General features: G+C 34.6%; 1 protein-coding gene across 21 annotated transcripts in view; it reads right to left on the bottom strand.

Annotated features, from left to right (window-relative positions):
* Window positions 1-701: 701 nt before the first annotated feature.
* The window catches only part of LOC139119285 (phospholipid-transporting ATPase IF-like), a 71,195-nt gene continuing 56,683 nt past the window's right edge, over window positions 702-15,213 (bottom strand). For 2 of the 21 annotated variants that reach the window (XR_011548888.1, XR_011548887.1), the window contains exons 28-30: window positions 9,128-9,197; window positions 8,244-8,349; window positions 702-4,011 (exon numbers count right to left, since the gene is read on the bottom strand). Coding sequence is in view for 15 of the 21 variants with exons in the window: in XM_070683015.1 (XP_070539116.1) it covers window positions 12,553-12,975 (423 nt within the window). In the remaining 6 variants the exon portion in view is untranslated. Of the gene's footprint in view, window positions 4,012-6,958; window positions 7,016-8,243; window positions 8,350-8,919; window positions 9,009-9,127; window positions 9,198-10,481; window positions 12,976-15,213 lie in introns of those variants that run through there. The other 19 variants (XR_011548891.1, XR_011548889.1, XM_070683022.1 and 16 more) reach the window with 11 other exon arrangements.

Raw genomic sequence — 15,213 nt, 5'->3', positions numbered from 1 at the left:
ATTAGGTTTGCAATCTTGTTGTCTGTAGGCAAAGATAGGCAACAAAGCCGCACATAGAATATCTGCGGAGGGCCAGTAACGCCCTAACTTCTGATGATTTTTTCGATATTTTTACTTTGCGGTCATTGCAATATCTTATTCTACTCCCTTAAGAATGTTGTAACACCCACTATTTAGCTTGTCAACATAGAATCTATATGTGTAATATGCACTGTTATTGTTTACATTTGAATTCTAGAATTCACTTGTCAACAATGACAACGCACTTTACACATGTACAGGCTGAGTTAAAAAGTCGAATACCATGTATATCAAGATATTTTGAGAAGTAGAACTAGAAATTATTATTGACATTAAAAACCAAAATAGTGAAAAAATCATCAAAAGTTAGCATTACTGGGTGAACTGTGGCCCTCGTCGCTTGGTTTTTCTAGGCAGCAGTTTATGCCGGCTAGCCATGCCATCGCGTTCACCCCATGATCCACGGAACAGCCTACAGTTAGGGCGACAGTATGCTGAAGTTTCTTCCTTAAATTTACTCAGTGTTTTTATTTATATGCACACAGACTTGAAGCAAGTCTGAGGGAAATTGGATCAGATTTGATTCCGTTTAACACATGGTGATGAGAATGTTGAAAGGAAATGGCTGATTCAAATATTGAAATGTACCCATAGCACACTATTAAAATGATGACAAGATATTGATATCACAAGCATCTATGTTTATTTCAGTTGTTTGTACATTTTACTAATTGTTCATGATTTTACATCGGCTAAAACAATTCTCACTTCATTAAACCAACTCCAGGTGATTGCTGAGAGGAACACTGGTAAGTTTTTATATACTTGGAAGGAGTCAAATTGTAACATGGGCTGTTATAAAGATGAGCCCATATCATTTCCCAAAATAAGATAATTCATGAGATGTAGAAATACTAGCCATATTCGTGTCTTAATCCATAGAGCTTCATTTAGCGTCTATGCTTCATCATTGAGCACAAGTTTTGCTGATATGTGAAATTCTATGAAATGTTAAATATTTTCAAAGTGTGAAAAAGTATTGCTTGAGGGTACATCTAATCGTACGGTGGTTTTATTGTTTACATTTTCATCCATTCGGCGCAAATGCAAAGAAGAGTTGCATCGATGATTGCACTTGTTTGAAAAACTTGATGGTGATTGTCATACAGTAATTGGTCGACGATATTCAAGCAACGAATGATTTTAGCAACAGCACAGTCCTTCTGTGATGTTGTGTCCATGCAATGTTGTGTCAGCTTAATTGAAAAGTTAGCCATTCTGAAGAGGAAAATGATCCTTTTAACAATTAGCAGACTTTACCTTATGATGAAATGACATGGTCTATAGAAGTTATAGAGTACTCTCTTTATATAAAGCATACATGATGAAATTTACTGACTGCAATTATGTTTGGCATTCTTTTTATTAAAACTGCCATACACTTCGATTTGTGCTCTGTGAGATCATTTTTACCAGCCTATGAATAGGGACAAAGATTTGCATATATAGGTATAGAAAAGCATCAAACATGTCCGACGACATGAAGACATATAAAAATTGGCCCCTTTGAAAATATTTGGAAGATTTTCTATTTTTAAGGCAGTTACAGATACCAGTCCCAAATTGTCACGATCCAATCACCATTTCTTATTGATTAAACACCACCGTTAAAAGAAGTAACTTTTGACAGAAGACTTCAGTTTCTCTGACAGGAAGTAAAATTAATCGGCCCTCACTCTATAAATCAAAAAAATTACTCACTTGAATTTATAAATTATTGTTACATAACTATATGCATATATCTTACATTATATACAATGATTCTGTTTGTGGCATTTTGGAGATATAAATAAATCACCATTCTTAAGAAGTACATATCAGGCATCGCTGTGTGACACTATGTTTGTAAATGTTTTATGCTATTATTTTAAAGCATTGTGTAAGCATGACTCTCACAATATGACAAAATAACTAAATTGATATCCTACAAGTTATTATGATTCATGTTTTTAGCTTCAAACCAACCAATTTTTGAAATATAGCTAAAAGTAGCATGATCCTTCCAGATTTCAAAACCCCTCACCATAAAATATCTGCATTTTCTCCTTCATATCCAAAAGCTTCACTGCCAATATTAGAGTGCTGCATCATAAAAGAGACTTCTACATTGACAAAAGTACGGTAAGTATGTGTGCATACTGAAATGCATGTTACTCACAAAAGGATAATTTCCCTCTCTCCAACTAAACGTTTGTTGATCATGTAAATACGGGCTTTACAACAAACATGTTCTGCCTTAGGAAGTTGAAGGTAACAAAGAGGATCCCTTCATCCCTTTCGCAAGTTAGTAACCTTTGACCTTCTTCTTGCTAATCCATAAATTAACAACTTTAAGATTGCTTTTGATGATGTTGGTGGACAGGATTATGAAAAGTTTGATATCAATCACTGGACAACAGAAATGACGTTTGCATCAAAAATTCAATAAATATTTTTCAAAAAAATTCCAGAAACGCCACCAATTTTTTGAAAAGAATGTTGACAAAAGGACTTGTTCAGTACACTCCGGTTAAGGATGGTGATATGAGAAATACGCTTCTGTAAAAATACTGTGATGCGTAGGAACATTTTAGCTACTGACACGCTTGGAAGTACAGCTGGACAGACTGCGTGAAAAAAGTTAATGACATGCTACAGCCCTAAGATTGCCCATGCATAAACTAATGGAATTTGTACATTTAAAGTGTAAACAGTGAGTGTAAACAGATGCAAAGTGTTGCTTCTGAGATGCAAAGTGTTCAATTAAAAACAGTGTACATGTGGTAAAAATATACAAATTTGGTCTTGAAGTACTTGGTTTGAGAGTGCTTCAATTCCAAAAAATCTCGTTGCCACCACAGTTGTGGTGCGGAGATGCGCAGAGTATGTTTTCTATAAACAACTTCATTTTTTGAACTAATGTGACATCAAAGACTTGCCTTACTATATTCTAGGACGAATAGTGTTTGCCATTCTGATGTTTCTTAAAGATGGTTCATTGATTTTACGTAGGTATTTGCGATGTAAAAGTGGAAGAAAACTTATGATTCACTGAGAGAACATAATAAAATTTTGCAATGATTTGATACATGATCTGCCAAAAACATGAATAGGGCAGCTTGCCTGACAATTTCCATGACCAGACAGAATTGCATGTACATGCATGTCTGTCATATAACACTGAGATGAATGCTAATGGAAGAAGACAACTGAAGCTATACACAAGCTGTTTCAAGTGGACAGACAGAATGTTAGGCGGAAGATCTGCTAGAAGTATGCATAAAATAGTGGAATGCTGGTTTGCATCGGAAGTAGCCTTTTGATTCTATTAAAAGCATCAATCTTGTTCAGACTTAAGGCATATTAATTGGATGGAAGAACTCCAAGCGTTCTGGCAACCTGACAAAAGGTTTTCTTGAAGAGTTTTTTCAAATCGCTAGTCATACATTATTTGTAAATTATTACATTTTTATAGGGCAAAACAGCTTATTGGCACAGTTTGATGCAGTCTCTCCTTGAAATTATGCAGTCCTTCATTGAATAATAATCACACTACAAATGTCAAGGCACCTTTTTTGTAAGTACAATATTCAATTTTTCTCCCGATTAATATCATTAATTCAAAATATACAAGCCCCATGCATTACTTGTTTCTACAAAATTTGGGCTTTCCCGGTCTTTTTTTTTTATAAGTACAGAAACTGATGAATCCAGTGGCTTGATTAAAAATTATAATTTACATGATTAAAATATAGCCTATTTATGTGTAGAATTAATTGATTCTTCATTGTTTTGATATGTTGGATTACGAAATGATGAGCACTGACGATAGTTGCCTGAAGACATTTCAATGGCTTCTCTCCCACGGCTCCGTTTGTACGTCTTGGTGAATGGTGTCTTCTCATTGACAGAGTTGTGCTGTTTTATAGACGAGTATCTAAGCACTTGTTTCTGTGGAATGAAACAAATAATTTCCAATCACAAGATCATTCAATTCAGACATGCTGGCATGGCATTGAGGCGGGCAGAATTCAAGTGGTGCTGGGCCCATGAAGTGGGTAACTACCAAAAGCATAAATAGTGAAGGCAAAACAGATTTTATGTGTTTGGGTGCATTTTGCAGGGTGTATTAAGTTTCATCTCTACACTTTGGCAGCTGCAGCACTGCTTGAATCTACCCTTGGCAGAAAAGCAATACTGTGTGTGGTAAGTTTTAGGTGTTCAATTGCCAACAGCTACAACATATAATGCAGTTTCAAAATTTTCAAATGTGTAGCTCTGTGATACACTCCTCATGGCTAGAGCAAGTGTAATTCATGTTTCCTTGATCTCCATGGGTAATTTTTTGAAATATCTGAAGGTGTTGGAAACAAGTTCATGCACTACTATGAATACAAAAAGAAACCCTATGATTGAAAACCAAAGGGTTCTGGGGCATAGCACAGATACTACACATTAAAGAAATGTTGAACTTAGCATCAAAAGTTACAGCTTTTGGCCTGGTTGTTAACACCTCTCTGTCCTCTGTTGTAATGTTCAACATTAAACAGCTGTAAGTTGGCACTTTGTGCACACAGAAATGTTTTTACGTACCAAAATTTTAATTTGGATGTTATAGCAGAAAGTTGTAAAAAGAGTATTTTTTTACAGCTTGTTGTAAGTTTGTACTACACAATTAAACTGTAAATGTTGAATGCAATTTGTCTAAATAACACATGGTCGGCTAATACAAATCATAACTGCATCACTTCATTCCAGTACTGATGCACCATATGGTTTGAGCCATTGATACAATCAACAGAGAAGTGAACACTCCTAAACACATCACATCTTCATCATTGTCACAAAAACACAACAGAACTGTGTTTTGTTACAATTGTTGTCAATGCAACCAAAGTGACAGACTGAAGACATGGCGATGGGATAAAAACTTACCACACACAGTCAACAAATACTTTCCTCAGCGCTAAAATTCCTAAAGTAATATAAAGCCTGCACTGGTAAGTAAAACATCACTTCTGGATTATGTCAATGTACATTATGTGATCCATGATATCTTCTAAACTCCATTTTTTGTTTTGGACAGTATATTATTTATATTGTACTGCACTCAAAATGGTTTTTGGTTGTTGCAATATTGTCATCATCATGCATAACATGAACACTGTAATTATGCTTCACCTACATGTTGTGCATGCAATATGAATTGAAAAAACCCACAAACCCATATGGATTTGATAATAGACCAAAAATAAGAGTTTTACAATCCAGAAGTAAAGTTTTACTGCTAAATCTTGAATCACCATGACATCTTCAGAACTTTGTATTGACGACATAGCAGAATAAGATTAGCTAATACTTTGTACATGTTGTCATCCTGTAAATTGGACACATGGCCACATGTCCAACCTGCATAGGGATACATACATGTACTCTGTGCTTATCCTGCCCAGACACACTTCCTGTACCACCTGATTACATTTTTAGTTTTTTCGCTCTCCCTAAATTCTCTTCTTAAATTATTGTTTCTCATTCAAATATAACCGAATGTAACAATAAATAATCATGAAAGAAATATGTTTTCACTCATTTGGGGTGAAATGATTTAGAATTATCTTGTATTGACTTAACATAGATGTGTAATTTAAATAATCAGTTGGTGGACAGAAAACGTAATCTGTGCAGAACAAGAAAAATGTTTTTAAGATACAGGTTGTCAATTACAAACAACTCATAAATCTATACTAAGGCACATTTTAATCTCAAATACACTGGTTAGTTTCTAGTCCTCCAAAAATAATGTTGTTAGTAATCAAGTCATGAAAAGAAATAGCAAGGAAAACAAAATCATTTCTCAAAGAATAATCATGACAATAAAGCAAAAGAGTATCAAAGATACAGAATGACTTAAAAGATTATTGCAAAGTGTACAATGTGTAGTTTGTGAGAAGCATTTGGCAAGGTTGTTAGTGTTAAGTGAACATAAGACAACTAGTGTAAGGTTAGTTGGCTTGCTATTTGTACTATCTTATACATGCGTGGTTAATTTATGCAAGTTAAAAAATACTGAGCATGCAATGTGTTCTCACATGCACTTTAAAAAAACTAATGCCACCATTTGGGCTTGAAGGACACATTGCTTTTATAAAGAATTGAAATTATAATGTTTATTTGTACACCAAACTTTTACTCCTGTTGAACAGGATGACTCTTTTGATGCATAAAGTTGGATAAACCCAGTAATCATTTGCAAAAATCGCAAAATTCTAAATTTCTGAAAAGAAAATCTAAAATGTCGATAGCCATGTTTGAATCTTGGAGTTCATCACTGTACTGGATGTGCACAGCATCTATTGCAAATGGCATGACTGGAAATATTGTAATATTTTGGTATGCATTATATTGAAGCATGGAAAGTGAACAATTTCATCTCCCTTTTACTCATGGTTTTATTATAGGAAGTGGGTTTTTCACTTGAAAACGAATTAAACCTCACATTTACTGCATATACTGAGTATCTGTAGTAAAACCAAATGAAATTTTTCACACCAAAATACCCTAGAAAGATGTCTTACCACATTTTTTAACAAGACTGGGGTTGTACTATGTGGTGATGGTTGAAAGGGATACACAGAGAATGTACTGAGTAGACACACATAATTGCACAAGAGTGCATCTAAAAATAAAGTTATTGTAAACATGGGAAGTTTTCAATGGAAATCAAATCTTTTGATGAGTAAATCTGGCACGATATAATAGACAAATTAGATGTTTTTATCAATAACTGAAAATATCACCACCTTTCCAGTTCATGCCAAAGTAATTTAGATGTTGTACACAGGAGTAAAAGTTGTTCACAAGGACAAATAAACACGATACAACAAAAATTGCATCTTACATGCCACACTACCAGGGGGCAACAGATCAATGCCACTGGGGGATATTTGTTGCACATCTAGTTTGCAAGTAGGCAAAAAATGCAAAATATCTATTAGTAGTAATCGAATACATCATGCATTCATTTGCATCTTTAACCTAAGAACCCTGTATAGAACAGGTTACAATAGATAACAGCCCCATGGGTGCATAAATGCCCATGGATGCATTACAACAGCAAAGTACAACAAGATTGTTAATGCAAAAGTTCTAGAAATTAGCAGCAACAGACCTTGCATAGAACCACTTTTCTACTACATGATGTAATCGGAACAGAAAACAGAAGCAAATTCACCAATACATTAACAGAAGAAATATAACGCATTATACAGATTACATCTAGGAATCACAGACAGCTTAGTACACCACGTTTTGTTGACAGATAATGTTATGGGAAATCATAAAAGAGTATATAGACGATCAAAGTATACATTCGTTCGAACACAATATCAAATATTGACCCATGTAAGTTTTGAGGTATACATGGTATTTTGGATCTATACATGATATTTTGGATCCCACCGTGACGGTTTCTGCAATGACTTGCATGTATTTCCATAGTTGATATACAGGAATTTCTTATCAGATGTTTTTCTGTTGCAATTTTGCAAAGAAATGCAGGTTACCTTCTTGACAAAACAGAGCTAGCATAATTTAAGACTCCAGTTTTACACACGAGTCAACATTCCAATGGTGAAAATCTACAGTTGCATAATTTGTAATTTACATTGCCTGCTTTCATTGAAACACAATGCTGTACACGATACCAAAATATATTCAATTAAAGTGACTATGCTTGTAAGCTTGCGACATAAAGTGAAAGCATTGCAAATGCATGGTGGTGATGGAATTAGGCATATAGAAAGGAGGGTTAGAATAGGATAGGGAAGAAAAGGAAGTGAAATGTTAAACACACAAACAGGAAAGGAACGAGGAAGGTAATGTTAAACTCATACAGGGCTACAATTATACATTGAAATCATTTGCAAACCTTCAAATGTTTTACAGGCAAAACATCGTGTCAGCATAAGACTTCAATGTAATATGGATTTCATATCATTTGGTGGTACATAACCAGAAAATTGGTCTGAATTGGTATAAAGATTAAACTTTTTCTTCACAGAATAATTGGATTATCAATAAGATTGGCCAAAATATACACACAAATAAACTGTTACCATGGTGCCATGATTTTGAAATCCATACTGCAGTCACAAACAACTAGATGAATGTATGTCACCGTTTACCTATGAGTTGTGCATGAGAGTGGGATATTTGCAGTCGACCCGACCTCTTTGTGAATGAAAGGACTAATGGCTTAGAAGATCTGCTGCCATGAACTAGTCTCTGGTACTATGAATAAAGGATACATAAAACAGTAAACAACAAGAGAACACATGAAAACATGTTGAGTGGCCACATGCTCCCCACATGTGATTAATTGAACAGTCACATGCTCGTCACATGAATCCCACTTATAGATCACATGGCAGCTGCAAATCTAAAGAGACTGAGATAGATACAGGGATAAGAGAGAAAAGGAGAATCCTGAACCGTGTTGACATGAACCAAGAGCACAATGAACTCTATCACGGCTGATATTTTTTTTTTGGCGGAAAAGTTGAAAACTTGCGAAGAACTCAATAAGCAAGCTCAAACGTATGCAACAAACAATGAACAATGTTTGTACAGAGGCGTTTGAACAAAGACATACTCAAGCTGGCTTGCATGACATTACTACAGATAATTAGTGTTTGGAACATATCACATATTTTTTTTTTGTTAGACCATGCGCTTTGCTTGCATTGCATTTTATCAGCAATGATGCTTCAAGTATAAATTGGTTCTACTAATATTTCAGTGATGGCTGATTTTTTCTAGGAAACTATGAAGCTTGTTTATGAACAAGGATAGAGGATTCACCTTATAAAATGGGCTGGGAACTGCTCAGATCCAAATAATTCACACTATACATCCAGATTGTGATATCCAAGGCGACTGAATTGCATTCTCTACAAGAAAATTTCATCAAACAAGCATCACGTAAGAGCACAAGAAACACAGAGTTTGCACAAGTTTTCAACTTTTCCTGGGCTTGGTCAACTTTAACCTCTGACCCCTGACCTCTCACCTGTCACTACAGGGCCGAATGATGATAGTTCAGCATCAACTGGTACATGGAGATGAACAAGTTTCTGGTACTACAGATAGTTTGCATAAGAGAAGGTAAATAACAAATCACGAGGGAAAAGAAACAATGAAAAAACTGATAACTTAAAATTAAAAGAGAAGAAGAATACGTGAAGCAGGATAAGGTCAGTACTTCATCTACAAGCAAAAATAATTAATGAGAGTCACTGATGTATAATTCTCCTATGACTATGTTTGCAGGGCTGGAAGAATGACAAACACATGAAAGTTACACACACACTTAGAAATTCATTTTCTTTTGAAAGACTATTGATTACCGTCATAATTCTGAAGCAATAACTTTATACCCTTTGTGCCTGACATACATAACAATGACAATGAGTTTGAATGGAAATGCCAAATGGAACGTGTAGCATTACATTTGGCATTACATTAATACAGAATACTAAAGACACTAAGATTTCGCTGAAGGGAAGGAAATAATAACTGGTTGTATCATTTCTCCAGACCCAAGCAAAAGACTAAGCTACAAGGTTGCAAATCAGCAAACCATCCAGCTTACGTAACTTATTTTCAGTGTGTGTATTTCAAAATTGAACACACTCCACATGCACTATTATTACATCTGCTTGGAACACGTCTTTAAAGCTATTTCTGACAGACATAGCAACAGATCATAAAATTTGTGATTACTGTAAATAAAAAAATACAGATACGTCTAAATGTCATCATTGACTTCTAGTTGTGCTGGTTGCTATGGTAATGAAAAAATAAAATACACTCCTACTATATCCTTTAATGTTATGGTCACAATTAATTTGTTAGACTGGTGAATTACTTAAATATTAAAACTGTAAAAAATTATGATAGTGAGGCTGAAAAATAATAAAATCACATTTGTAGCATCCCTACTGCTACTACTTCTAGGTAAGATCTAGTTTATAAGACTATTATGCGGCTGAACAATAAAAAACACATTTGTAGCTCCCCTACTAGTGCAGGGTACCATCAAATTGAAAAGATTACTATGATAGCTATTCTACATGACAAGAATTTTATTTATTACCTTATACAAGCAGAGTCTAATGCTTGCATGATAAGCTGAACATCTTATTTACTCAGCAAGCAGGCTCGATGAATAGTTATTTATGACACTTGTCACCTATTGTATAAGTTTCTCTTTTCGCCTTTTCTTCAAAATATCCAGACGGAGAAAACTAAAGCCACTGCACATATTTGCTTTTCATATAATTTTTCCCTCATTCAATTGTAGACTGCAAGCTTCTACAGACTATCTTTTCAAAAATTGTAAAATAAGACAGGGACAAAAGAAACCAAATCACAAAACTTTATTGACAAAAGGAAAAATTTGAATTCACAAAGTGGAAAAATGAACCAGAAAAATAAATTAAAATCGTCAACATGAATCATAATAAGTATCAAAAAATAAATTAATGTTAAAAATCTTAAACATAATGTAACAAAAAAAGAGAATGCCAATTTGGTCGTTTGGATTTCTCACGTACATATTTCAGGTCTTTTGTTGGTGTTGTTGTTGATTTGTTGTTGTTGTTTAAATTCTAATTGTTCACTTTGTTTGTACAATTTTCTCATTTTAAAGATTTATTGACAGGGAAGATGTTTAAAAGATGTGACATGCAGTTAATATGAACTGCATTTAACTTTTTCATCAAACTATTTCATTTTCTTAACACATTCTTACATTGACTTGTGAATTATTGTGGACCATCTTTATCGTTATCTTACACAGTTTGTGACTAAAATCATCTGAATCTTAAATTACTTACCAAGTCAAATTCATCAATTCAAAAAAATTCTTCTTCCCATTCAAAACAAAACTACTCAAACAACTTATTCATGCAGAACTAGACTACAACGTCATCTAACAGGCTACTGAACTACAAAAAGAAACTAAACTGCCCATCTAAAAAGAGGGTCAAAAGTAGCTTTCCAAATTCAAAAACATGACATGATGCAAAACTTTGTACAAAAATACAGGCTATTCTTGTGAAACTAAAAACCAATTCTGTAACCTAGAGATGTTCATGTGTAGTAATGAGTCAGCTGATATTGTCAATGCATGCAGTGGCTGTCTTTTGACCTACCTTATTGAAAGGAAAGTTTCAATTTTAAAAGATAAATCTCCAAATTAAAAGTAAAAGTAAACTACGGCCAACATTTGTGAGGTGTAAGGTAATGCATTGCTTTACATACAGGCTGATGATCACAGCATAAAGGTTAAAGTTGCAGTATTTGGGCAGTATTGAAGTCAACTTTACATTATTTCAGAAGTCAGTTATATAAATTGCCAAAAAAGATTTTGGTTGACAAACTCATCACTTCTGTTCACAGACAGACAAGATACAGAAAATGATGTCACAGTACCTGGTATCTGCCAGAAATATTTACTCACAAATTGGGCAGATACGTAGTACAGCAAGGTTTGTCTACATGTAGTTCAGTGCACCAACTTTTCTGCTAGGTGGGCATGAGGAGTATGTTGCAAGTTTGAATCAAATAGAAAAATTAGTGAATCACATACCACTGAGTTGTATGTGATCAAAACATTTGTGCTAAACCTGCTTCTCTGAAAGTAAGTATGGTATGATGAATAAACAGACACTGTATATCTAATGCTATAAGCGGGAAGGCGTTATTGTTAGAACTGATAAAAATCTTTGCCAACTGGTCCATTATCACGTGCTACATTTAATTGATAAGCAATCAGAGACAGGTAAATCAGAATATTCATTGCCAAGTTCAGAAGTCTATTATACAGAAACTGAATGAGAGATCACTTCAAATGATAATTACGGATGTCATGTGCATTTTGGGGAAAACCTGAGATATTAAAAGGTCCAAACTGATTTCTCTGCAGTAATTGTGGGGACTCTCTCTTAAAATTACTGCCAAATCACTTTTATTTCCCTATTGTCTTTTACGACAAAAATACTGAATTATGAGGTAAACATGATCAAACAGTATCACTACATAAAAATATCAATGTTATAGAGCATTCTTTCTTGATCAAAACTCCCATTTTTTCATTTCCCAATTGCTTTCACAGTAGAAAAACTGACATAGTTCCTTCATACTCTATGATAAACTATAGCAATGATCAACCAAAATAGGTAAAGCAACTTGTCATGCATCAAACATCAAAAATCCCATTTCACAAACACTCCATACTTTCTCTCTCAGACAGAATACAAACCACAAAATAAGGTCAGGTCTGGTTTGCCTTGAAGGTCTTTGAGTAGCACCAATGTTCAAATAATACAGGCAGTAAAACCATTTTCATGCCAATGTCTGAAAGTTGATCTACTGGAACTTTGAACTCCAATATCTGCATGAACAATTTTTTTTTTTCTCAGTTGTGTCTTTTCATACATGCACTGCTGCCTCTACACTTGCAACACTGCCGTACTCACTGGTCGCCGATTGTCGATCTGATTTCAGCACTGCCATCTCAAGACTTGAGACACTGCCATTCTGTTTCCCATCCGCTGGTTTACTATCAACAAAATCACCACCACCATTTGCATAATCTGAGCCCTGCTTGTGAAGACTTGCATCACTGCCATTGACCGCGGTTTCTGAGTTGGCCAGCGTGGCCATGGCCAGTGCAGTTATCTCTTCTGAAACGCTGAGGTTTGAAGCAGAGCTGTACGTCTTCAAGGCTACTGCCTCTGCTTGTTCAAAGCTATCATCTACCCTCTCACCCAAAATGCAAGGAAAGAAGCTAGCACTAGAATCAGCATCACACTGCATTACCTTTTTACTGTTGACATCACCACAGACCTCCCTCTGTGAAAGAAACAATGTAACAGTGTTAAGTTTGCATTTACACGGACCAAGGCAGCACATTATATACATATCATTTCCACAACACCATTCACATCTGAAAATGAACGAATACTTGTGTAACCCTCTTAATCAATGGCAGTCATTATAGCAAAATGTTACTCATATCACTACCCATGTGGCCAAAATTCGCAAACTTAAAATTCGGTTTGAAGGAGACTTTTGAAGAAATTTCATTCCAGTTGGCAGAAGCTAAGTTTTGAAATCATCCTCTGTGGCTCCGTTTCCACAATACCAAAGTAAACTTTGGCAACAGCCCAGGGTCTTATACCTGGATTTTGCACACATTTTTGTAGGATTGTCACCTAGTCGCTTTGCCATAATGACAAATGCCGTGAGACCTTTTACTGATGCTGTTTGCAAATTGTGTGAGTCAAATGAACTATTACATGTGAAAATTTGTGTCATGATATATAAGTACAACACTTGTACGTATCTTTATCAGCTATACAAAATTATAGTGTCATGCTGAAGTTAGTCCTTTTCTGTCAATTGTTAGGTAAATAGCTATAAAAGTTGAGGCAATGTTCATTCCTTAACATTTAAAGCTGTACATCAACAAATAAAACGGACATGACAAATACAGATAGGCAAACTAGCAATTGTTAAGGAATCCATTAATGTTAGTACAATTATAAGGTATTTTAACTGCTTATTGCAATAGCTAATTTAGGCAAAACTAGCATATACATCTGAAAATCTGATGCACACACCATGCAGGTACAGATACTCAATTTAATTTTCTCTTCACAAAAAGCCAATAAATGACATTTTCAGGAACCTGATGTTTTACTTTTATAGATTTTAAACACATTAAGAGCAGTACAACACAACAGCAGGGCTAGAAAAACATTGAATACACACAAGATGCACAGATCACATCAGCTTGCCAATTTCTTAGCGGCCATATTGGAAATCACTAGAGGTCAAAGGGCAAAGATTCCAAATTGCCCCGTAATCTGACAATTTGTGATTATGCCACAATTCCATTGCAGTAATATTACAAATGTTCTAATACCTATGCCAACAACACAAACTTCTATACTTATGAAAAATACACATATTTTGTGATATAATAAAGATTTTGCACTTGAGAAGCATATGTATATAAAGTCAAGAGATAGTATAAATTTTGCTGTAAGATTCCTAAAGGCACTGATGTTAAAATACCAAAATGGCAGCATATGAAGATAATGCATGTCAATAACATAAAATGAACAATGTATATGAGTGTGTTTATAAACAATATGGAACACTTGACATTACCCATCATGCTCTCTTCTTGCATATTTGTCATCAGGAAAATTATGCAAAAAACTTTTAAAGACACACTTTTTCACAGAAACGTGTAGGAATTTTGTCTTATGCTTTTCAAATATATGATTACAATCAGCCTTTTTCATTTGACATTATTTTGTAGAATGAAAAGTTTTTACAAATTACTTTACTCACAACTCAAAACAATTCTACAGCGATTTAAGGCTTGACTAAATGAAAATCTTTGTATACTGTCCAGCGGCTCTAGATTTCTATATTGATGATGATCAGAGGAAAATATGAAAATAATAATAATAATAAACAATTGTGGGCAATGTCAAGTGATGTATCACCAGAATGTGTTAGAAAGAAATGTTGCTTACGGTGAAAAGTCAATGATATTTGCTAACTTTCACTGTGATACCTTAAATATTTCATATTCATAATGGTACCTCAGTATAATTGGACGGTAGTAATAAATTTGAGGCCATTATAGGACATGTGACTGTGCGGTGATTGAACTCTGAAGCTGTGGTGAATGTGTGAATCTGCGGAATCTTAAATTGCTCTCCCAAGCATCGTCACAAATTACAAGATACCATGTCTGTACATAACAGAAAATCATTGGGTTCCACAGAGGTGAGTACATTTTTCTACAGATATTTTACTGAGTACATTTGTGTACTTGTCATTAAAGTTTGATCTTCCAAAGCTTAAATTTTGGGAGTGGATCACAAGTAAGCATACCGTGACGATTTTGCCTGAACTGATATGTCACATTAGAACCTGCTATTGAAAACTCGCACTGATGGTCTTTACTTTTGAACTGAAGAGTAAAACAACAGTTATGTTCGTCACCCTATCAATCCAATAAAATCAATGACATAACCAGTGCGTATTACAGACACTGAGCAGAATATTCTC

The sequence above is a fragment of the Ptychodera flava genome, chromosome 19 (assembly GCF_041260155.1).
Source record: "Ptychodera flava strain L36383 chromosome 19, AS_Pfla_20210202, whole genome shotgun sequence".
Taxonomy (NCBI): domain Eukaryota; kingdom Metazoa; phylum Hemichordata; class Enteropneusta; family Ptychoderidae; genus Ptychodera; species Ptychodera flava.
Note: the sequence above shows the minus strand (reverse complement) of the source record. Positions and strands in the feature narration are given on the sequence as shown.